A 26,192-nucleotide genomic window follows, 5' to 3' on the forward strand; every position below is an offset into this window, starting at 1 on the left:
CTGTTGCACCTTAATGACAGAGTTTGCAAGGAACAACTGGACTATTTGGATTTCTGAAATAAAAACAAATATTAGTTTCATGGCAATAGATTCTTATAATATGGAAACATATCTGCAATTTAATAAATTATTGTCTCAATGCTGTGAGTTTTAGCAAAATTATTAGAGAAATAGTAAGTCATATGAAAATGATTATTCATTTTAAAGTTTAGGTCTCTCTCTGCCCATGTCTGCATCTTTAACAAAATAGGTCGTTAGCTATAACTTTCCATCTTTCTCCCTCTGAAACAAGAAAACACTTAGAGAGTGGATTTTCATCACTTCCTCCTGATGAACACTTTGTGTCCTTTCATTTAAGCCCATGAACTTGTCCATGTCTGCAAGTACAACAGTCATGCCTGTCTCTCGTGTCTCAGCATCTGTTAACAGCACGGCGTTGGTTCGGTGCACTGCTACATGTTCCTTTTTCCCTGCCGTGATCAGCTATAACATTACTAGCACACAAGGATGTATGATCACTTTTTTTTTTTTTTCACTAAACATAGTGGAAAAATAATACTTACTAAATTAATATTAATTGAAGGCAGCTTATATAATTAACTTGTAAATGCTGTTCAAAATACAAATTTGTGAGGCAGCAATGGAAACATTTTAGCTCAAGAAAACTAGAAAAAAATAAGTATCAATTACTCAAATGACACCATACAATGTCCTGTATAAATACCCACAGGCATTAACTGAATTCTATGCATGAGGAATCTTAGGTAAGGTTTTACCTGAGCCAGCTATCACATACTCACTGACATCATGGTTACTGTACCCATTGGCTGACTTATAACACACCAGGCTCAAATACCAGACAGCATGTATCTTTCTAGCAAAACTCAGCCAAATCACAATTTTAATAGCTGAAATACAGCAATTCAGATAACTCAAGCAACTTATTCTTTCTAAAATGACTGGCATAAGTAGTAAAAGGGGCTCAGAATCATTTCCACATTCCCTTCTGTGCTTGGAAAAGTATAAGTGATTTTCTTAGGTCTCCTCAAAAGGAAGGGAGACGTATCTGCCTCTGTTTTGCGCATCAGTGAGTCTTTCGGAAAATAATGTAGCTTTGGTTTCTTAGCCCAAAAGCTTAATGGTCAAACTTATCCCCAAATTATAGCACGTTCTGCACACTGACACACACAAATGTCATGTGCTAAGACAACTACAAAGGATATGTCCTGAAAATGTAAGAAAATGTTCTCATTGTGCTTTCTTTTTTTTTTTTTTTTCTGCTTAAGTAACTGAATATTTTTTAATTGTTTGTTATTATTAGTTACATTTTATTAACTCTGTATCCCGGCTGTATCCCGCTCCCTTATTCCCTCCCAATCCCACCCTCCCTCCCTCATCTCCTCCCTGCCCCTTTCCAAGTCCACGTATTGGGGAGGACCACCTCCCTTTTCGTCTGGCCCTGTTTTATCAGGTATCTTCAGGGCTGGCTGCGAAGTCCTCCTCTGTGGCCTAGCAGGACTGCTCCTCCCTTGGGGGTGGGGAGTCAAAAAGCCTGCCATTGAGTTCCTGTCAGAGACAGTCCCTGTTCCCCTTACGATGGGAAACCAATTGGTTATTGAGCTACCACGAGCTTCGTCCGAGTAAAGGTTCTAGGTTATATCCATACATGGTCCTTGGTTAGAGAAACAGTTTCAGAAAAAAACCCTGTGCCCAGATATATTTGGTCCTTGTGGGGCTCCTATCCTTTCCCTGTTATACTAACTCCCCTACTGCCAAAGGTTTGGTTATGAGTCTTAGTATTTGTTTTAAAACACTGCTTGGTAGGGTCTTTCAGATGCCTTCTGCGGTAGACTCCCGTCATACATCCAATGCACATCTCATTTGTCTTTCTACGTCATTGTGCTTTCTTTTGGAGATTTGGACACCAAAAATATACTGAGAATTTTTTGATACTCTCTCATGTCTTTTCTTACACTGCTGCAGTTAAGATCATAAACATAGAGAAATAAAGCTTGTCTGTTTTTGCAGCACTGCCATGTATTGGTCCATTGTTCTACGAAAAGAACACAATGAACTTCCACATTCCACCCAAATTAGCCTCCTCCTGGAAAACAATAGTGACAGTCCACACCACAGTAAAAGTACGCTTCTGAAAAATTCCACTGTTTTCACTCATTTACCCAATAAAGCCAAAACATTATTATCTTTGCTATTGTTAGATGCTGACATAAATATTTTACGTTGTAATAGCAACAACAAAAACCATCACAATAAATACATTTTAAAGGTCAAATTGTGCTATTTTCTCTAAGGGTCATGCAACTTTTCCAACATATCACAGATATTTGATGGACTAGTTGGAGAAAGTAAAATGAAACCGCATACCTGCTTTAGAGATTAAATTTTGATATTTTTAATGACATGTGCCACCTGCTAAGCCAAGCCCCACGCCAAGCCCCAAGCCCTAAACTAAAAACTGGATACAAGTCATGGCAATGTGAGTGTATTTAGCTGCTTTAATTTTCAGGATGCAACAGCTGACAGAGGCAGAGGAATTAATGTCTTCCAGCGATCGCTGTTGGACAGAGAATGGGGAGACTTGGGCAATAACAGAGCTTACTTTTCTGATGTCATCTAGAGTGTTAATCTCTGGAGACAAACCACCATGTACACACAGGAACTGTTGGTTCATCAGCGCGGCCAGGGGAAGGCAGTCGAAGGCATCCATACAGGCATCATAAACTCGTTCTGAATATTTTATTTTACCTTTGAAATATGAAAAGCAAAACTTTACTCTTACGCCCTTATGACTAGGACCATTTCGTTGAAATTGCTTTGTTGCTTTTATATATATTTGGCCAGGATAATGTGAATATGACCCTTTAAAACAGAATGAATATGATTTTCAAGACTCAAAGATTAACATTAATATACAATGTTTTCTATTTCTATCATTTATCTATATTTTTTAATTTGTATAAATGCAAATCTTTTTATATAGTTTCAACACACACATAAAGGTGACAGAAAGAGAGCCACACAGCTGATTTGTATTGTAAAAAGGCAACTATCACAAAACTTTCTGTAGCTCTTTCTCCCTCACAGAATTCTGCTATGCCCATATTGACTCAGAGCTAATGTTTCTTGGAAAGTCTTTATACTTCACTGAATATAAAAACCAAATTACACAGGTAAAAAGAATTAAAAATTTTTCCCAGTAAACAATGGGAAAAACAGACATGAGAAAAATGAAACTCAGAGCATCCCCCAATCCAAGTATGTATGTGTAAAGGAAGGCATCAGTTTTCAGTTTGTCTAATGCCCTAGAAACTGACATCAATGAAGCCCCAAAATATAGGTTCTATTTGGCCCCCCATTTCCTTTTCTTGACTTGAAAGATTAAAGAGAAGACTTGCATTTCTAAGCACTAGTTTTGTACTATGGCACACATGAATCTTTAGCTCAGATTAATAGTTTACTTGATAAAACACTTATAATTAAAGTTGACATTCTGGCTTGATCTTGTGCAGGTCTTTTGTAGACTACAATAGGCGTTGTGATTCCATGGGTACAGTGGTCCTGTCATGTTCAGAAGACACTGTTTCGTTCTCAATCTCCCCAACTTGTGCCTCTTACAGTCTTTCCGCCCCTCTTCTAGTAAAGAAGGGGAATGAGTTCATGAGCTCTGTACTATCTGAGGCACTGTGGACAGGTAATGGCCTCTACAGAAGAGATGAGTCAGTTTTCTTCAAGGGTGTGGGCCATGGTAGGTTTGGCTGTATTCTATTGGATGGCCCTACACCTAGGAGTATATAAATAACACACATTGGGGGTGAGCGTGGGGTGGGGGGATGAAGCTGGGAGGAGTTAGAGGGAGCTATGGAGATCAAATATATAACTAAAATCTATTGTATGATAGTTTCCGAGGACTATAAAAACATATTTTCAATTATGTACTCTGAAACCTGTCCATGTTTAGAAAGATGACATGAAATAATGTCACCTAAGGCTTTTGAACTTTGCACAGAGAATAAACAATACACTATACACGGTCTTCTTATTTATCAGTTAAAATGGCAGTTTAGTATACATGATGCCAGAGGAAGAAGTCTCAGGATACTTACATTCTTGTTTAAATGTGAAATACTCTGTTAGATGTCTACATTCATGATTTCCACGAAGTAAAAACAGTGTTTTGGGGTAAAGAATTTTCAAGGCCCACAAATACAGCACACACTAAGGAAGAAATAAACATAAAGTGAGCATCTTCCATTATACTTGTGCATTTCATAAGTTAACATGAACTCAATGTATTATCATGGCCAACATTCTCAACCTAGGATACTTAGAAGCAAACCAAATATAACTCAGGGTATCACTTTCACCAACTCCCTGTCTTCTTGGCATCTAATTAATTTTAATTTTTAAAATATTACATTTATTTACTTACGTATGTGTAGGCGAGCATGCGCACATGTATGGAAGTCAGTGGAGTCAGCTCTCTGCTTCCACCATGTGGGTTACTTGTACTGGACTCAGAGCAACAGGCTCGGCAGTAAGTGCCTTTACCTACTGAGCAATGTTGCTTGCCCTTATCTTGCCCTTTATTTAACAGCATTTATAATACAGAGCAGATCCATCCTCCTTCTTTTATATAAGTACATAATTAAATTGAAGGGAAGGGAGTGTCAACTCATTCACTGCTAATAAACAGGGAATATATTCCTTATACCTTAAAACTCTCAAATGACTTAATTGAGTGTTCCATATTGTGTGACCATGATGACTACACAAAGACTAGGTTTGGGACTAATCTTCATTGATGTGATCTGTATAGAAGATGAAGAGTAAGTGGAACAATCACATATTAATACCAATATTATCCTCAAGTGTCATTCATTAAGAATCCACACAGAGCAGAAAACAATTCTTTGAAAAACAAGCCCGCAGTCTCTTCTTCACAACACCTGTATTCCCAAAGTGAGGCCATGGCAGGGACACAACAGAGACAGGGACAGATCACACTCTGATGACTGAGACACACGATGTTCATGCCTCGTTCACCAGTTACCCAACATATAGCGGGGACACTGGGTAATGCTAAACGGAAAGTCTACAGGAAATGTATCTGCTGGCTACCAGTGAAAGATGTCAACCTGTAAGCTTCTGTGATGATCATGGAACGAATTCCCAACGTGCTGAAACAACGCTTGAATATACAACCCAGGGGCGCTGAGGAAATACTAATTAAGGAGACAAGTGTAGATTACTGTAATGTTCCAACAACATGCCATCTTCAAATATGAAAGTGTTTGAAATAAACAAAAATGATAGACTGGAGTTAGTTTACGTGTGTGTGTGTGTGTGTGTACGTTTGCTGCTTTGATTAATTTCTAATTACAGTCATTAGCTAGAGTTCATGCGATTAAGATATGAGCACATCTGAAGAGCTGGCCAGCTGTCCTCCCTAAGTGGCCCTTGTACCAGCAGGAGCCACCAAATGCGCAAAGTTCCCTGCCATCTCAGTGAGGAGTGGGTAGTCTCATGAGTCCTTGCTATGAATCCTATTTTAGGACTGCACTTACATGCTTAAACAAAAGGTGGCTATATTATTCAAACTCTGCCTTGTATTTCAGAGAAGGGAGTAATTAAGTGCCATGAGTTGTCAACGAGGGAATCGTTACCAATTCAAAATTTTGAAGATTGTCCCTTGATGCAGGTGATGTGGATGCACACGTAGGTGCTTGCAAGTTGGGGGTTAAATCAGAATGTCTAATTTGGAAGAGGAATAGTTATACAAAGACCCTTTAAATGTATGCTAACAGGAGCATAGAAACAGCTTATGCCAAAAAGCACTAAAGCCTCATTTGGACTCATCAGTTTGCTATGAGCGGGACAGAAGCCTGGCATCTCTGTCTGCATTCTGCACTGTTGGCTTTGTCTTGAGTCTTTAGGTCAGAATCTTGCTTAACCCTGCACACAGGCATGTTGTCACTCCTGTCTGTGTAAAGCTAGTACTATCTAACCTATCCCAGTCGCCTTGATGGATGAAGGTACAAAGGTGACAGTAACTGAGGCATCTTACTATCAGGTTTTACCATGTCCTAGGGTTCAGCCATTGTCCTACACCTGCAGTTACACCAGCTTCTAGGAACACCAGGGTTTTGCAACATATTCCCCTTTGATGAGCTCACGCTCAAGCAGAGACAGTCACAGCAGGGAAACTGGATTGTTCTGCTAAGCGACGGAGCAACGGAGACTTGCAGAACAAGCAACAGGAACACCTTGCAGAGCCAGATCTGACAGCATCATCAGTCAGACCTCCCTAAAACTGGAGACTGCTTGCTGCTGCAGTCGCCCTTCCCCCATCCTCCCTCTACTTAAACGTGAAACTCCTGTCAATATCCTCAAGACTGACTTGAGGTCCTGGCATCCTGATTTTGATCCTCTCCTCAGTTTGCTGTGTTGATTAAAAGTCTGTTTTCTGCTGTTTACCCCTACTCTCTTTGACTGGACAGTCAGGGTAGGCAGCTGACCTAGAACCTAGTTCAGGAGACTCCTGTGATCAGATTCTTACCTTAGAGCCTAAAACACACGCGCTACTAAAATTCCCATACTGGGTGTGTTTTATTTAAATTCAGTCAAGGATGCATAAAATCTCTTTAATAAAAATATTTTTAAGCGTCTGAGTATAACATAATAATAAGTGCCCGTCTCACACAACTATGAAAATGTACGTATATTGACCTCATGAAACTGTTATATAACTGAGGATCAACAAGACTTTCTCTTGTTCCTTCCTGGTCAATAACATTCTGAAAATTTTAGCCAAAGTTCTGACATCTTTAGATTCATTCTTTTTTATGATAAGTTATTTTAAAACAAAGCAGTTCTCTCCCCATCTTAAATCTAAACTGCATTTTGTAAGCACACTCAACTACCAGACTAGAGGAATCAGACCTTAAGTCCTATATTTTCTTTTTGACAGCTGTTAAGGATCTTATTTTGATTTTGGTCTACAACTTTTTAACTTTATCCCTTTACTCCTAATTACTATAATCCTTTCACAACTGAACCTAAAAGATAATTCAGAAATGTTCTCTGATAAATATTCCTAGTATTCATATCTACACATTTAAACTGATACGATATACAACTCCTTTATGGATGTAATCCCATCTTTGCAGAACGAAATGTGGAGGGAAAGAAGAAGAAGAGCAGGAAAAATAAATAAGAAAAAGTGAAAGGGAAAATAAGGAGAAAAGGGGAAAGAGAAGAAAAATAACTAATTTTTGGTTCAAAGTAGTCTCAAATTGCAGTATTTTTTTTCACATATTATTTCCTTTTCTTCTGTGGCAAGCATAGATTTTCTCCTGAACACTAAATAAAACCGCAAACACAGCCAGCATGGAAGAAATGGCATGGTAAATGAAAGGCCAAGGGTGGACTGGAGCGTGGAACCCTGCCAGCCTTAACCCTCAACATCTGGTGCGAGGCAGCTGCCAAGCACAGCACAGACATGCTGGCAACTCTTTAGTCATACAAAGTTCCAGCATTCTGAAAAGTGGAAGATCTTTAACGAAATTATGACCTCAGATTCACTTTAGAGTACAGATTTGTAACATCACAACCAAACAAAGCAAGATAAATCAGTGTCACTCAGGTAAAGATTATTTATGTCTATGTGCTTGGGTGACGGCCATGAGTCAGCACTTCACTGTCTGAGTCTGTGAAGGCAGAAGGAGCACCATGTTACATGGACCTTTTCACATGGTGAGACGCAAATGAGCCGTACCAATCACTTCAATCATGTTACCATTGTTACTGTTAACTAAACAGGTGTTTTCAACTTCTAGTTAGTTGTTCAATATGAAAGACTGCATCGATTTCCGTCACAGACACAGCCCTCACTAATTTACGACTCATCCCTAACCACACAGCACTAAGGACGTTGTTATCTTAGTTCACTTGGTTCACTGGTAATTAACAGTATAATAATTTACTTAGTAATTTAGGCTTTTAGATGGGCAGTCTTCTTGCAAAATTGCATAGGATTCTTAGCAATTGCAAAACAGAATAAGAAGCAAGAGAGTCAAAAGGAGAGTACTGTTTTAACTATATACTGATTAGCTCTCTGAACTGGTAACTATACCCATGCCTCAAAACTTACTCATCAAAACTGATGCTTCTCTTGACATGCATGGCTAAGTGCAGTCTATAACACAAGTTTGGAAAGGATTCAAACTCCCGGAATTTAGAATGTGGCTTCTCTAAGACACCATTTGCCTTGTCTGAGAAGCTAACCACGAAGTGGCAGTGGAATATCAATGCACTGTGAAGACCGCTAGCTACCAAGACCAGTGGCCCTGTTTTGTCACCTCCGTCACGTGTCCTACTGCTTGCTTGTTATTTTCAGGCAGCAGCATGGAATGCCGCCTGGCTTGCTGTGGTTCATTCTGGTCCACGAGTTCACAGCTAATAAACACAACAACTTTTCACACTTCAATGTGCTGGAGGCCTGGGCTGAAGTCTGGATGCAAGCAGAACAGGAGAGGCCAGCTCTTGTTCAACTCAAGGCGGTGCACTGCAGAACGCCTGCAAAGAGCCTAATGAAGCAAACACAAGGAAACAGCTGTGCGTGCCTCTGTTTGCGGATTCTGGACTTTGCCTAGGGTCTGTAGAGAAACACGCCCAGCTGTGGACCTAAATATACACACATGCTTGATCAAAGAGATTAGGTAGGGTAATGCAATCATCAGAAAGAGGAAGGTTTGTTGTAAGACAAATTATGGCTGAGAACAAAATTGCCTCTTCCATTGCTACTCCAAAGCTGGCTTGTTTGGGGGCTCACTTTGTAAGGAATGATTTCTAATCACGGTTAAAAAAAGGGAAAGTTGGGTTACTGGCGGTTGGGGAGGTGGAGTACAAAAATGAACAGTCTGTGCTGTGCAGAGTCTGCAACTGGAGTCAGGAGAGTCCCTTAGAATCTGCTCTTCAAGGAGACGACAACCTTAGGAGAGTGTCTGCAGTATGACTAACCCCAGTCATGGACTTGACTCCAAAACGCCTTGAAACCTGGTAGAGTAACACACACCAGAAGACTAACTTTTTCTTTCTTTGTTTGCTTTTACTTTTCGGTTCTGTTTTGTTTTGAATAGATCCTGACCAGGGTTTCCCCTCCCTCCACTCTTCTCAGTCCCTGCCCCCGCTTCTCCCAGTGCCCTACCCAGGCATATCCTTCTTTTCCCAGATCCACTTCTCCATTTCTCTCCAGGAACCTCCCAGGCATATCCTAAGTAAACACTCATATCCACAGGGAATATTTTATATCTGATAATTTAACCCTCACAAGATGGAACCTGTGTAACTGTGTGTACCCCTACGTGAATGCATGGGGCTGTATATGAGCTTCTGTAATAGGGTGTGTTTATTTTTTTTTCAAGTACATGTGACTAGGGTTCAGGACGGTGGCAAGTTGAGCCATGGAATCCTGAACCCTCTCTTAGCCTTACTGTCAACATCCTATGAGAGGAAGTTCCTTACAGGTTCCTTCCAAAATAGAGGAATGAATGTGATCATTTACCAATTGACAAAACTTACAGAATGCCAGCCTCCTTACTCCACAGTAGAGACCTTGAAATAGTGCAAGTATTTCATACACAACAGTGGTCTTCACCCTTCCTAATGCTGTTACCCCTGAATGAATATGGTTCCTCATGTTATGGTGACCCCCCCAAAATAAATGGTCTTAGGCAATCTTTGTGAAAGAGTCCTTCGATCCCTATAGGGGTCATGACTCACAGGTTAAGAACCACCTGTTATACATGCTTGCTCTGTTTTAATATGCTGATCATATCACAGCTCCGGCAAAGCTACTCATGGGTCACAATGAGATGGATCACACAACAGAGGAAACATTGTTTCCTTTCTGTGTGTATAAAGCAAGTCCATGGGCCTGCACACTCAGTTTAACTGAGCCAGTTTTGAAGATGGAAATTTTGGCAACTGCATCTCAGAACTTCTGTTCTGAGTTCTGTGAGAACTACATTCAGCATGGCACAGCATTTATTTGGGTATTTTGATCTTTGTATGAATTTTGAGTTTCAGTATGAACATAACAGACAAATACTGCAGCTCTCTAACTTCAAATATCTAGAATGACTATAGAAATTTTAAAAATACGTGCTAAGGAGCAGGTCAGTGACTTCTCTTTTCAAGTTTTTTTTTAAAAATAGAGCTTTAAAAACACTCTAATTAGGAGAAATTTAGAATACTTCAAATGGCTACAGCTACAGATACATAAACCTTAATTTGTTTTCAGGATAACCAAACTGAACTGGGGGTGTGTCTCAGGGTTATGATGCTTGCCCAGGGTGTGTGAGGCCAGCTTTGACCCCCGCACTAAAGAGACAACACAATCAGAGAGAAAAACAAAAGTACTCACCCAGGCAGCCACCCACCCCAGGGTTTGGTTTTATTTAGATCTTTTGGAGTCCCATTTCCTTGCCTAGACTTAGATTTCTAGAGAGCAAGGAGATATTTTACATTTCTTCATAGTTTGAATCATAGTGCATATGTACCTGTTTATCTGTCAAGAAATATGAAATATTTATGTCTGTTTACAAAGGTTTATATATACACATATGTACATATACATATATTATATATATGCACACACACACATATACATATACACACATAAACACACACACAGAAAGAGAGAGACAGACAGAGGCAGTGACAATTGCATGTAATTAAATACCCTAAAACTTCAATTGGTATCTTTGAGATTGACACTTTGCATTAACATTAAATATCTTTTAAGTAAATATAATATTAAAATACTTTAGAACATCCTTTTTTATATGATGATTGTGAGCAAATGGTGTGAAGAGAGAGTCAGTAACGTTGACTTATTACATAAGAATAGCTCATTTATTTTAATTTTGGTGTTTTTGTTTGTTTCTTTTTCCACATATCAACTAGTATCTATAAGTTCTAGCTTCAAAATTTCGTCTTACAGAACTAATGTTTTCCAATATATAACTGTTGGGCTCTTCCAAGACATCATTTGAGGCACCAGAAAGAGCAAACATGAGGACAAGAGGGCCTTGCTTTTATTTGGCTTGGAAAGAGCCTGTATTCAATGGCTGTCTTTTTTGTTTTGATTAATGACTTTGACAAATTATCTAGTTAGGTGACAGGTGCCATGATACAGCAGCTGCCAGTGTCCTCAGAGAGACACACTTGCCCTCTGTGTCCATCATGAAATGGACTTACTGTCTCACAATTAACAAGCCATAGATGAGCAAAGTCAGTCCACTTAATGCTAGTCACTTTTCTTTCAACATGAGATAAAACCATTCACTGTTTTTACCAGCTTTCAAAAACAAGAACTACACGAAAGACAAAATCTTACCATTTCTTTGACATCTCTCCGCATAAAAGCATACAGGAGAATGAGAAGGATTTATCTCATTACGTGTATTAAAACTGATTGTTACAGATTTTGGGTTTCTGCAAGGCGTTCATCTCTCCCCCTTGCTATCAGCGATCCTTGACCAGCTAGGAGGAAAGTGTGTGCACTTACTTCGATGCTGAAGTACCCTCTGTCAACGTAGTCCCCCAAGAAGAGGTAGCGAGTGTTGGCAGGAGATCCTCCTACTTCAAAGAGCTTCATCAAGTCAAAGAACTGTCCATGAATGTCTCCGCAAACTAAAAGATAGAGGACATTTCAAGTTAACATTAGTATGTCTGAAGTATATACTAAAATGCTCAGGGCCCGAAAACAAGATTTCAGGAAGCCCAGGTCCTTTGTTGAAGATGCCAAAGTTCCTGAGCGGCAGACTCTGCTTTAGCACTCAGGTCTCCTAATTTACAAATTAACAGGGAAAATGGTCGTCATTAGGATGGCTGTGGCCGTTGTCATGCATTTAACAATTTCTCCTGAGATCCTATGAGGAAAACTGTTTTTTCCTAAGTTATATCTAACAATGTCATGGGACAGAATTTCATTTTACAGGTAAGGAAAGGAGGGAAAGACAAGGCTGACAGTCTGGCATAATCTTTGTATAAGCGAGGTGTACAGTCATAGTCACTGTTCTTAATTGCTTTGTTAAAAAAAAATTGTAGAAGTATTGTTTTGGTAGATCTAATACACAATTGACAAATGTAAATCCTAAAATCATGTTTTTGTAAAATATGTTATCCATTGTCAAAATGTTTCTCTAAGGTACATCTGCAGAACTGTAACTGCATAAAATCACTAGGAACTGAAATTTCTTAAATTTTTCACTTTGTAAAGTGAAAATTTAGAGAGAATTTGCATTTGTTACCCAGTATTTATTGTTTCTCTAACTGCTGGGACCCTCCAAGCATGCACACCATGCTCTGCTCTCGAGAGGAAACAGGGCACACAGTGTGTAGTTCGACATGGTCACTGCCAAAGGGAAAAAACTGGAGCTTAATTCAGACTCGGTTGATTAAAAACATTTCTTTTCAATCATCGTCTGTTTTCATGTATGTGCAAACGTTATTGGTTACTTTGAAGCATGCTTTGCTTAAACAATGGATACCATGCGGATGTTTCCTCATAGAATGACGGCATCCGGACAGCTGAATTGTAACACACCATATGCTGTGGTCACCAGCAACTTACTAAAATATGCTGAAGTTCATCATTCAGCAGTTATAGGAATACAGGTATAGTACAGAAACCGCTGATGAAACAACCATAAGCCAATGAATGATGTCTAGATGATCTGTAAAATCTTATTTCTCACCATGAATAAATCATGACCGTGTATCAGGTATAGGCAGGGAAGGTTACATGATGTCTGTGCTTCACACTGTTGGGCTGCTAATACGATGCAGACATTAGAGAACCATGAGTGTCAGGACACACTTTCCCGACGTTCTGGTTGAGCCTCTTCCCTCACTTCAGCAACGGTCATTGTACAATTATCAGAAACGTACTCTTATTGCAGCAATTTAAAAGTTGATGTTAGGCTATATAATGTTTATTATTAGCCCTAAGATTATCATGGCGGTATTATCTCACCTGCTATCACAAATAATGAGACACAGACACCTGTTTGATTTTGCAATTGCCTTATTTATCTTTGGCCGGGCAGATAGTTCACTTACACTACCTCAGTATCCTCACCATCCATCTCCCACACCCCCATCCAATGCCATCCATCTTAATCCTCCTAAACTGGAATCCTTTCATCCGTAATCCCACGGTATTTGCTTGTGTACTTCATCTGGGCCTTTTCATGCCACCACTGGAGTACTTTCTCTTGGCCCATGTGGTGTTTTCTACATAAAAACCCATCATAGCGTCCTCCTTCCTCCTCTCTTCCCGTTCTTCTGTCCTGAGATCCTCTTTGTGTCCTCCACCACCTGGGAACCTTAGCCATGGCTACCCCTTTCTGCCCTGCCCAGGTATAGGCTACCAACGAACCAATCAGGCATAACGTTTTAGGCACGTTGACACAAACAAGAATGGATGTATCCAGCGGGCAGTATCCAAATCTCGAGGGCCAGTAATTAACATTAGACCAACCTCCAACACTCTTTGCTTCTTGCAATAGAATCTCGTCGTAGATTGTTTATAAGCAAGCACATTTTTATACTTATGGTTGAGTACTTCACAATTGGGTCTTTATTCTGAAGGACTAAGGAATTTGGGCTAAGACTGAGCACATCGTGTTCCTCTTGGGATAACATGAAGGTTTCAAGCAAGAACAAAGAAGGAAAGAACAGCGAGGATGTTGGCTTACATACTGCCAGCGGTAGAAAGCTAGTTCTAGGAGAGAGAGACTGCCACACATCCCTGGGAAATGACAGCTCTGTTAACCTAAAGGTTTGCAACCTCTTCCATTCAGGAGGCTGCAGCGAGATTATAATCCAAAACCTTCACGGGCAACAAGTGAGATCCTGTCTGGAAACAAAACAGAAAAAGGAGAGCAGGAGACTACAGCTCAAACATAACATAACATAACATAACATAACATAACATAACATAACATAACATAACATAACATAACATAACATAACATAAATAAAATAAAACAAAGGGCCTATCTTAAAAGAGTAATTGGCTTGTCTTTATCCTAAGTTTTGAAAAGCAAGACTAAAATTTATCAGCTAACACAGGCACTAAGGATTCTAGTGACTTACATTACAGTGCGGAGGGCCTGGTTAGTTACGCAAACACCAACTTCTCTGAAGTTGGAGGGATTTTTATACCTGTATGTATGTTTCAACCCAAAACTCAAAGGAAAGAAAGCTTTAGTCTGGAAAATGTATGTTCGCATATCCTCCTTTACACCTGCAAAGTGAAAGAAATAACACCAAAGAATGGCAATCACTGTGATCCAAATGTCTCTATTCTGCCTGGCTGCCACTGCTCTTGGTGTGGTGAGTCCCTAGCAGGGCATGTGGGTTGGTTACTGGAAAAGACTCAGAGAAAACATGAAGCTACATGACAGGGTAAGACAGGCTTCAAAGATTATTTCCAACTTCTAGGGTAGTGACAAATTTAATCATCACCATAGGCTGCTATTAAACTCCCCCCAAATTAAAACAGTCCCACGAGAACCACAAAAGGAAATGTGGAACCACAATTGCTGGCATGGACCCCTGACCACCCAGTGCCCACCCTGGGCTGAGTTCCTCACAATCTGAATGACCTTGGGCAGGTTTCTCAAGTTCTTGAAGTCATAAGATATTTATATATAAAATACAGTGACAATAGCCTCATCCCTTAAAAAAGATTACTTGTGCGATTAACCAGGTTAACACTGTAACAGGCTTAGGCATTTCTGCATTTTGTTAAGGACCTGATAAATATTACACCAAGCACCGCTTCCAAATGGCTGCATTTGGAATGTCAAGATCCCAAGCTGAAGGGAGTCTCCCGGCTGGGGCTAGAAGGAAGGCCTTCTGTAAACATCCAGAAGCTTTTGCCTTCTCTCCTCCCATGCCCTTCCTATCCTCTCTTGGCATTTTACAATTCCCAACCATGCCTGAAAAATCCAGAGTAATTGGTTTCCCTTTGCCATGTCAGAGATGGAAATAGCAGGATATTCACTGAGGTTGTGGACCGCAGGTTAGAAACAAAGGGCTTCTTAGCAATGGACACAACTGTAGCAGTTAGAGAACCAGCATTAAAACCATGATGAACAGGGCTGGGAGATGGCTGAGTAGGTAAAGCGCTTATCACATAAGCAGAAGGTCCTGAATGTGGGTCCTCAGACAACCCTGTAAAAGAAGCCAATTGTGGTAGCATCTCTAATCCCAGTGTTTCTCCATGAAACTGAAGATCGATATAGGACAATTCCCAGAAGCTCAGAGGCCAGCAAGCCTTGTCTCTGCGATGGCAAAACCAGAGACCATATCTCCAGGTGAAAGTGAGGACAGACAACTGAGGTTGCCATTGGATCTGCACATGCCTGCTATGGCTTGTGCATGCTCGCACTGACACATCTGTAAACACATACATACATGTCAAGCATGCATCACAAAGGCACATGATTAAACAATAGGAAATATAACAGGTGATGAAAATTTCTATATAATTAAAAATTACAGACTTCTTTTGTTGAAATCTAGAAGCATTTTCCTAAATGTAAATTTACATAATAGAAAAGTAAGCTTTTTCTTTGTTCTATAATCTTGATTCAAAATAACTCTGCAACTATTAGATCATAGATTGATGACACGAAAAAGACAGTAATTATATCAAACCAAACAATTAAAATGCGGTACCCGGACACACACTTACTATTCTGATTTTTCACATTGTCACCAACTTTATCTCACAACACCACACCCACGCTTTTATAGACACAACCACTTATGATGACTGTCGGCGAATGAAAACAGCTTCCACACATAATTTTATCTAAAAGCTTGAAGCCCAACCAAAGAAAACAGAAACTCAAATAAAGCATGCCCAAGTCCCAGGAATTTTTTATAAGGACATTTAAGGATTTTCAAGAGCACTTAAGATATTTTTTAAGCCGTTTTCCCCCTCAGATTTCACAGACTGCCTACTTTGCATGTCATATGCTTAAAGTCTTCCCAGACTCTCTTACATAAATGAGCTTCTCGCTGCCCCCATCCTTCAACCTCCTGCTGCACTTTATTTTCTTCACTGTATTTTCAGCAATGACTTATTTGTTAGGTGTTTTTCCCCAGACTCTCCTGCAGTGGACCAGAACTGCTGCTATGATGGGTGGCGGGCAGCCCTGTTCACTGTTATCACCAGGGCCTACAGTGGTGTCTAAACTCAGAAGGCACCCCACCCCTCGACTGGACCTGGGCCAAGCTACATCTGGAAATCTGAGAATTTTCTGAGGTGCCCTTGGGGTCGACGGACATGACAATAATTCTGGGGAGTCTGTCTTGGTGGGAGAGGAACCCTTCAACTACCCGAGTTGCAAGTTGTTTTAAGCCTTTCCATCACTGGATTCTGGACGGGATCCATCAGACTGGAGCCACAGACAGGCTCTGTAAGCATCTTATTTCGGCTACATCACCTGACTCCACAAGAATTTCTCACGATGTAGACTTTTTATGGTTATTGTTGTTTGTTTTTATTGAGACAGGGTTTCTCTGTGTGACCCTGGCTGTCCCGGACTCTCTGTGTAGACCAGGCAGGCCTTGAATTTACAGAAATCTGCTTTCCTCTGCCCCTCTGAATGCTGGGATTACAGGCGTGCGCCACCACTCCTGGCTAAGATGTAACCTTATTAACAAGCTCTTGGAGGATTCTTCTCTAGTCCATTTAGACTCATACCTTTGAGCATCAGTTTTAGCTGTTGTTGAGTATGCTGGTATGGCTTGGCTTACAGTGATTATATATAGGTGGAAATATATGCTGGGAAAGTAACATACTTTGGACTCCACACTTTCTTGGTATGTGATCAGCATTTTATTACTATTTCAAATAATTATAAAGTAATGAAGTAATGAGTTGATAGTCAAGAGGGATTTCAAACTACTCATGTAATTACAAAATAGGACCTCTCCTCCTGAATAACTCGGGGAGATGAGCAACCTGGCAGATAAGTCATGTGCTTCTTCAGTGCGCATTTGATGGACTGCGCTTCCCAACGCGTGTTAGACAGACAGAATGGTTAGTGGAAAATGTAGCCAGTGACCTTCCCACTGTGGGACATAATGGTCCTGTCTTTCATCCTCTTAGAAACTCTGTGATGGTCATATTCTTCCCAAAGCCTGACATTAAAATACTGACTGTTCCTAGATATTAGAACCCTAGGATAAATTATTTAGCATAGAGCTGAAATACACACATAATAGTTACTATTGGATCTCCAATGAAATTTTGGCATTTTTTGTCATTACCCAGATCTCCCTGGGAGGCTAGGTCCTTTTATATCCCATTGCCCTTGGCTTTCCCAGCACCGCTGATGACACAGGCTTTGAAAGTCCTATCTTAATATCAAGGCAAGTTTATTTCACAAACACAAGTTTATTTCTATCTGTTCTGTCCCCTTGGACTCCTTTTATTGGCTTCCCATTCCCAATGGCTAGGGCTGGGGGTGGGGGGGTTACTCAACAGGAGGCCAGTACTGACAGACCTATGAGGCGAGAGAGGATGGCTCACAGGTACAAAGTCGCTCAGTGGAAGAGTAATGAATTATGCATTCCACTGCGCACTGAGAAAAAGAATTAACAACAACATACTGTACCCTTCAAAACAGCTAGAGGAAGAAACGTCACATCTTTAATGTGAGAGACACGCTAGTTCCCTCTCTTGATCATTAAATAATGTACAAATGAATCCACATTTCACACTGGAACTCACAGCTATGTGTCAATTAAGAGAGAAAGCAAAAATCATCAATCATACAGAGACATAATGCAAACAATAAAATATCCATGTATCAGACAATATCCATATATTGGGTTGAATAGCTCCCAAATTCTATCTTCAACAGATAGTATGCTAACAGTCAGACCTTCAGACAGTCACGACAATTAATAAACTTAGATGCCATAAATATAGAGAAACACAGCAATGCTAATACGTTTAGCACAATGAAGATACTGAAATATAATACAATGTTTTGCCGTGAGCCACTGCTTATTGTACCCTTTAGTTAGCTGCTAAGTTACAACACAATGTTTCTCGTGCAGAGACTAGCCCTTCATTTGTTTTTAGATGGAGAAGTAGGAACCAGTAAGTGCTGTAGACAGCTGAGGAGGGGAAGCCACCATTGCTGTTGTGGTGGTGTTTCTGGGCTCTTGAGCGACAGGGTACTGAGTACCGCTTTTCACAGCATCCAGGGTAGAGGCTCATGGGGCATCAGAGACCAACAGCACCGCTCATACAGTAGGTCCAAGCATGCTGCTTAGATAATCAGTTACAAAATAAATAAATAAATAAATAAATAAATAAATAAATAAAAGATCCAAGCAATAGTTAGCTTTTCATACTTGCCTTTTGATGTTACTCCCCCACACCCTTGATGCCCGATACACTTTACTAGAATCATATTGGAGCAATTTCATACATGATTGAGACCTATAGCTTTGATCCAAGAGGAATCCTCCTAAGTTTTGAAGTGCGAAGAGTGAAGTGGGAAACATTATGAAAAGTTTTCTCTTATTATTGTTATTATTTTTCATAGAAGGCAATATCTCCCCCCCCACACACACACACCTAACATCCTTGCTAGAAAGCTGTTTAGTTCTGGCATCTTAGGCATAGAGGGTTTGGGTGTATAAACATAAATGTGTAAGAATGTGTGTGCATATAACACTTCCTACCGCAGAGTAGGCACGTAGGCATCGTGGGGCAGTAAAGCTGTCAGAGGCTATGAAGCATATACTCAGGAGTACTCACTACGCAACAGAGCAAAGGAGTCCTGAAAGAGGGTTTGCTTTTTTTTTTTTTTTTTTTTTTGGTAGTTAGCTGAGTTAACCTGTGATATGAAGCAGGATGATGGACTCATCACAAGGCATGTCTAAGAGCCCCTGAGCAGCACTTTTGTGTATAGAGAAGGCAATGAGCAGCGTTCTGAGTCTGACAAGTCCCCCAGAACAGAGGATCAGGCAAGGCCAGGGCAGCAAGATGGGAACAACCAGACATGAATGAAGTCTGGCTTCTATCTTCTGGGTAGGGACATTGGTGTTCAAATCAAGAACCAAACTTATATATCACATGTGTGTTAGGTCTACAAATCTAAATTAATTTAGTAAATATACAAAAGAGAATTTCTGTATCACAACTTAATTATTTTTAAAGGAACCTTATTGTTTCTAAGCTCTTATTGTCAGTTCAATTATGGTATTAGAAATGTAAACCAAAACTTCTAGTACTGACCATGCCAGGATTAGGATAAAAGAGCCATGTAAATAACAACTTGAAAAGGCTTTGATAAAGCTGTCCTTCATGTTCAAAGGCACATAATAAATGAAATTTAAAGCATACACTTTCAGATAAGATGATGTACAATAGCTTTGGGTGAGAACAAGCCTACAAAATGGCTTCTATTTACTCACCCATTTAAAAGGAGACCTATCGAGAAATATCACTGAGTCAATTTCAGGCTCACTCTGAGCAAGATTTTCATGTCCCATAGTTCCAGGATGAAGAAAGAGTGTATAAATTATGATGTCAAAAGGCACACTATTCCACTGCCTCCCACTAAACTGTCAAACACTAAAAATAAATAACAGGCAAAAAACTAAAAATTTAAGGACAAATATTTTAAAATTTTCTTAGGACGGGGCTGGTATGATGATTTACAAGTAAAGTGGTTTTAGTTCATGACTCATTATTTTTCTAAAGAGACCTTTCAGTTCTTCCAAAACACTGACTTTTATCATCTTGGAGGATTTGCATGGTAGACCTCTTCTTCAGTGTGTACTAAACCACCACGTGGCAACTTTCCCTGTAGAAACAGCATGACCGATCTCTGTACTTCACTCTTGTATGGTCCAGGACGTTAAGCCATATCTTCCCAGAACAACAATGGCCCTGATGTGAGGGAACTAACAGTGTGTCTCATTCTCAGCAATACAGCTTAACCTACTGACCTTACTGGTTCTTTAAATATTTTTTTTTCTATTAAAATGTTTTCATTTCTAAAATCTGCAGTTCTCAAAAAAAAAAATTGCCTGTAGAAGCAATGCTAAAGGTTCACCACAGGGGGTACTGTCCTTCTTCCTGTGGACAATCCAGGTTTAATGAATCTTTAGTGGATGAGTTCAAACCAGCCAGCCTACCACTGGCATGGTTCATCAGACATCAAAAGGTTATTGACAAGGTGGAAACCTAAGGATTGCATTGAAGATTGCTAAAACCTGGAAAACAGCATCAACTGGAAACTAAACAAAATCTAAACAAAGTACAACAAAACAAAAACCTCATGAGGTTCTAATTCCCCAAGGTAGCATATTTCAAATAATGCATATATTTCCATAGAAAACAAATTCTCAACCAGGTCGTTCTAGTTTTATACCTTTGAACAATAATGGAAAATCAATCCAACTAATACGGGTTGAATCCAGAAATTTTAAGAATTTATTTTTTTTTAAATCTAAAGAATCAGGTACAAAGCAATAGCTTCAGTAAGGACTAGGAACATTAATTTCAACCTTCCCTTCTTCATAAGGGTGCTATAGGAAGATAAATAATCTGCCACATGATATTAGAGAGAAACAGAAAAAGGCAATTGAAAGAACAAGGGCAAAATATGCTGCTGGTACAAAAGTTATACTCTATCACCAAATACTTCATTAGTCTCATGAATCTCCATTTGTTAGTGACAGCAGAAAGACTCAGTCTGCACTGTAATCCTATTTACTGAAAGAATGCATATTCAAAACATTAATAACAACTACAGGCAAGGTGGACTCCAGTCAAAAGAAAGAAAACAATTGAAAGTTATAGTCATGTATTTTTCCCCTCATAAGTATTCTTGCTTTTTGTTGTTGAGATTTTTTTCAATATTTTTGAATAGTATAAAACAATTTGTCAGATAAAACTTGTTAAGTGTTCATTCTATGCATTATTGTTAGTTTTCTATCTCATCACCAGTCTAGATTTCAGTAAAGATCCATAATTATTAAAAGCTCATTATGACATTATAGAATTATATAAATCACAGTTATGGTTCGATGTAAGATATAAAAATAAATCAGTATTTATAACATTTCTGGAATTCTCAAAGTTATGACTTCATTGATTATCTTAAGAATAATTGTTTATTTGATATGCAGTTTATTTATCTTAAGCAGCTCACTGAGTCTTTGTCATCATCAATCAAGAGTATCACATAACCATCAGGCATTGATAGAATTCAATCCAACTATTTATGATTTTATTAAATATATACAGCTACTCAATTTACTATTAATAAGTTAATGCTAATACTTTTAATGAAAAAAATTAATCTTGGGTTATAGGCTCCCAGGAACACCCCGAGACACAGGCATTCCTTACTCTAACCAGAACTAAGGCATGCTGCAATGTCTTCGTGTTCCAATTTGCGTCTTCTCTGTCTGTCTTTTTAGATAATAAAATAAATAAAATAAAATAAAATAAAATAAAATAAAATAAAATAAAATAAAACCCAAACAGCATCTTCCTCAAAGGAAACTTTTTAAGAGTGGCTAAGTGCTTAAAACTGCCCAGCTACTGAAGAAACAGAACAAAGGTTTATGTCAAAGCCCTTACCATTTCCTCAGAGGTTTCCATCATTTGCTTCATAACTGCTGTCAGTTGTGTTTTATTTTTTTTTTTTGGGGGGGGGGAGGATTTAATATGAGTTCCTCGTGTTTTACCCTAGACAATAAACTGTGCCATCTCTCTTAATTACTTTTCTGTTCATTCTCCCTAAAGCAGCTTTCATTATCTACAGAACACATGGGCACTTCCAGTCTGCTTTTCCCAATCCCCTCTCTTGCATATTCACACTTCTACTCTTTTTTGGTCCATGTTTCAAGACTTGGGCCATCTTGCTCTGTAAATTACCACCTGTGTAACTGGGTCAGGATATTTATTCTCTGTAACGCACCAGCTACCTCCTTTATAATTCCGCCAGGTTACTTCATGGGCTTTGAAAATATAGGAGAGAGAAGATTCTTAGTACATGGAGTATTTGCTAAGAAGGTGCAGCTTAGGTGGAGGATGGTCTACAGAAGAATGATTTTGAATATTCTGCAAGATTAAGGTAAATATGCGGCCCTTCTGTACTCATTGTAGCAATAAATGAAAGATAAAAAAACAAAAACAAAAAAAACCTCATTCTATGCTTTTCTCCTTTCAATCAAAATACGTGCTACCCCATATTGAAAGCTGCCAGGCCTAATATCAAATAGATGAGGTCTCCTGATGCTCACTTTCCATTTTTCCTCCCTTAAGGGTGGAAATATCTCCAAATGGCTTCAGTGATTTCTGCCAGCCCTTCAGCGGGTGGCCCACGACAGTTTCCAGTTAGTCTCATTTTGTTTTGTAGCAAACCTCATTTACAAGACCACTCTGTTCCCTGGCTGGGTAATGGTGGTAATGTTTTAAAAGCTGGAAGTGACATAGTAAAGAAAAGAAATGGATGACATTTCACCAAATGGATTTTTCAAAAAAAGAAAAAAAATTCCTTCTCAGCTCTCTGGAAAACTCAGTTAAAAATCCTTTGACTGAGGAAAAAAGTCAGTCATCTCTTTCTCTCTCTCTCTCTCTCTCTCTCTCTCTCTCTCTCTCTCTCTCTCATCATGATACTCCTAAAACTTGTCAATTTAGGGAATTAATTATTATGTGTTTTTTTTAAACTAAAGGCAAGAAAATAAACAGCACCATTCTAAATTCTACACATTTGCTATTAATCTTACAATTATACATAGAAGGGCATTAGAAAAGCTAAAAGTGACTTTCAAGAATATAGTTCCATCTATGTCTAGGACAAGTGAGGAAAGCTGTCAGGGCCTCTGCAGGGCATTGCCCTCAAATAGCCATACTCAAAAGGTGGCCTAGGACTGCTGGTGCTTCCTTGTCATATATGAAAACTTGAAACCTTTTTTTAAAATGCTGAACTGATCAACCACTTAAGCTATTTGACATTCTATTTTATAAATATGTACAAGTATTCCATGCAGAGGTAAAAAATACTAAAATATGTAAAAAGCTCAGACACGTTAGCACTCACTAATCTTCAAATTAAGAAACTAATATCTGAAAAATAAGTCTGACAAAGGAGATGGCTGATTCTTTTTTTAATATATCTTTTTAAAAATTTATTTGTTTTACGTATATGAGCATGCTGTCTTCATGCAAACCAGAAGAGGGCATCGAATAATATTACAGATGGTTGTTAACCACCACGTGATTGCTGAAAACTGAACTCAGGACTTCTGAAAGAACAGCCAGTGATCTTAACCATTGAGCCATCTCTCCAGGCACAAATGACTTTTTCTTCAACTCCAACTAATTTTCTTTGATTTAAATTTTATTTTATATCTCCCTAAGTGGACATTCCAGAAATGAAAAAAAAAAAAAGTTTACCAAGAATGCTATACTAAAGAATAAACAATACCAAAGGTGTGTAAAGATGGAATTTGCATTTGATAAATAAAAAAGTAGAATTGATGGCCCCAAGAACTTAATAGCAGAGGAAGAGAGACAGAGAAAGAGAGAGGTACTGTGTCTAAAAGTAATACTGGAAAGTACTGGTTTTCTGGCTATCAATATAATCCCTTCCTAGAAATTTCTGGACAATAGGTTATGGTGGAGAACTATGCATTAAAACTCATATCTTCCACTAGTGTATTACTGGGCACATCATCTCATTGCCTGCTTGCCTTTCATCAGTTTTTTAATGAACACCTAGGTGCCCATTAATAGAAGGATAGATAATCAAAATGTAGCATGCACACACAATGGAATTTTAGAAAGTAGAAAAAGAAAAGCAAAGTTAGGAAATCTGCAAGAAAATGGATGGACTGGAAAAACAGTGGATTACAACAAGGTGACCCAGATTCAGAAAGACCGGAACCACATGTTCTGTTTAATAGATGGATCCTAGTTTATAATATATATTAAGGATGTACATGTGGAGAAAGCCAAAACAAATAGAAAAAAAAAAAAAAAAAAAAAAGAGCATCATCGGAGAGTTAGAAGTAGGAGGAGGAAAGGTGGGGAGAAGATAAAAGAACATAAGTGACCCAAAAGCAGATGGGAGGGACTGACTGCAAGGGGGAGAGCAAAGGAGGCAACTGAATAAGAGAGGGGCAAGAGAACTAATTACAGTGTACACTGTTTGAAAATGCCATCATGGCAGCAAATGCATCAAACATTGATTTAAAATGGAAATAAATTCTAAAAAGGACAATAAAATGTCACTTTGAAAATAATCATTAAATTGCTGGGCTTAGTGATGTCTGCCTTTAATTCCAGCACTCAGAACATGAAGGCATAGGGATCTCTTGAGTTGGAGGTCAGTCTAGTCTACATAGTGAGTTCCAGTACAGCCTGGTCTCTACAGTGACACCTTGTCAAGGAAAATGCTGAATTACAAACGTAGTTTTCATTTTAAAATTTCAAAGCAAGAAAAAGAATGAGATTATTTTGTTTACCCAGAGACAAAACAAAACAGCTTTAAAATTATATTAAATTTCTTTTAGGGTCTCCGATAATAAGACTAATGCTTATTTACATGAAGAATGGACATTATTTATGGAAGTTTTTATATGACACAGTAATATCATTTGGAACATATATAAAAAAAAAAGCCAGTCACAGCCTTCTTAAAAAACAAACAAACAAATCATTCCAGCATATCCCTGTGTATTTTGTACACTTATATATGCATTTGTCTCTGATCTAAGCATGAGTTTATGCTCCTTGTTTCTGTAGTGTATGGGAAATATCTAATTAAATTATGCAAACAATGTTTGCCTAACATGTCCTATCTGGCATACAAACTGGGTGATCATGGTAAATTAATGCAAGTGTTTAGAAAACACAGAATAGCTGCTGATAACCTGTCACAACTTGTGATGCATTAGCAATCATAATTTCAGATCTAGTTTAATTTTTCTTAATTAAGAATGATGAATGTTTGTTATGTATTTGAATTGCTAAAAAGAGTGATCACGATTATTAGTCAGCTCTTCTTCCCCTTGACAAAATAGAGAAGATTGAAAACACATTCATAACATGTTTCACAAATGATTAAATGGCTCTCACCAGGGAAAAAGTTTATTGTACAAAACCTCATAATTTCAAGTTAGACTTCTTTAATGACCTACTTCTTTGAACTTCATGATTCTTTGCACCTTCCACATTCACTGTTTATTTTGCTTAAAACAAAAACTTTGGATGGTTTATTTATATGTGTGCAGGTGTGTACATGTGCATATACATACATAAATACACGCATACACACATATATATAAATTATCTTCTAAAATATTATTTCTTTAGGTTTTTTGAGATGACTCAGCAGGCAGTGGTATTTGCTGCCAATCATGATGACCTATGTTTGATTCTCAGGATCCACATGGTGGAAAGGGAGAACCAGTTCTTGTACATTGTCCTCTGGTTTCCTCCTACGTGCTCTGGCACGCCTCCAACCACCCACACACTTACAGACATAGGAACAGAATAAATAAATTAGTATATAAAAACCTTGAATATGTCACCAATCATTTTACTAATATAAAATTACTTTAAAAATACCACTTAATTTCTTCCATGATATAGTATTCTAAATACTGCATTTCAGAGAGAACAATTTTTTCCTATAGTCTTAAATAATGCTTAATCATATGAACTAGGACACTTTCTTCTATTTGTTGAGTTTATGTGTTTATGGGTGTATGTTCACATGTCATGGGTGCATATATATGTGTGCATAACTTTGTGCAGAGCCTCGGGCAGTGGCCCTCAACCTTTCTAAACCCTATCATATAGTACCTCATGTTGTGGTGATCCCTAACCATAAAATGACTTCTATGCTACTTCATAACTGTAATTTTGCTACTGTTATAAATTTTAATGTAAATATCTGATATGTGACCCCTAAGGGTTCACAACCCACAGGTTGAGAACCACTATTCTAAAGGTTAAGTTGATATTTTTCAGGTGCTATTCATCATGGATTTTGAGACAGAGTCTCTCTCTGTCCTGAACTTTGTTGACTAAGCTAGGCAGGTTG

General features: G+C 38.7%; 1 protein-coding gene across 2 annotated transcripts in view; it reads right to left on the minus strand.

The window, feature by feature from the left end:
- The window catches only part of Ppp3ca (protein phosphatase 3 catalytic subunit alpha), a 285,924-nt gene that overhangs the window by 63,434 nt on the left and 196,298 nt on the right, over positions 1 to 26,192 (minus strand). For both annotated transcript variants that reach the window (XM_060392658.1, XM_060392657.1), the window contains exons 3-5: positions 11,591 to 11,715; positions 4,125 to 4,236; positions 2,621 to 2,766 (exon numbers count right to left, since the gene is read on the minus strand). In XM_060392658.1, the coding sequence (XP_060248641.1) occupies positions 2,621 to 2,766; positions 4,125 to 4,236; positions 11,591 to 11,715 (383 nt within the window). The remainder of the gene's footprint in view (positions 1 to 2,620; positions 2,767 to 4,124; positions 4,237 to 11,590; positions 11,716 to 26,192) is intronic.

The sequence above is a fragment of the Meriones unguiculatus genome, chromosome 10 (genome assembly GCF_030254825.1).
Source record: "Meriones unguiculatus strain TT.TT164.6M chromosome 10, Bangor_MerUng_6.1, whole genome shotgun sequence".
NCBI lineage: Eukaryota > Metazoa > Chordata > Mammalia > Rodentia > Muridae > Meriones > Meriones unguiculatus.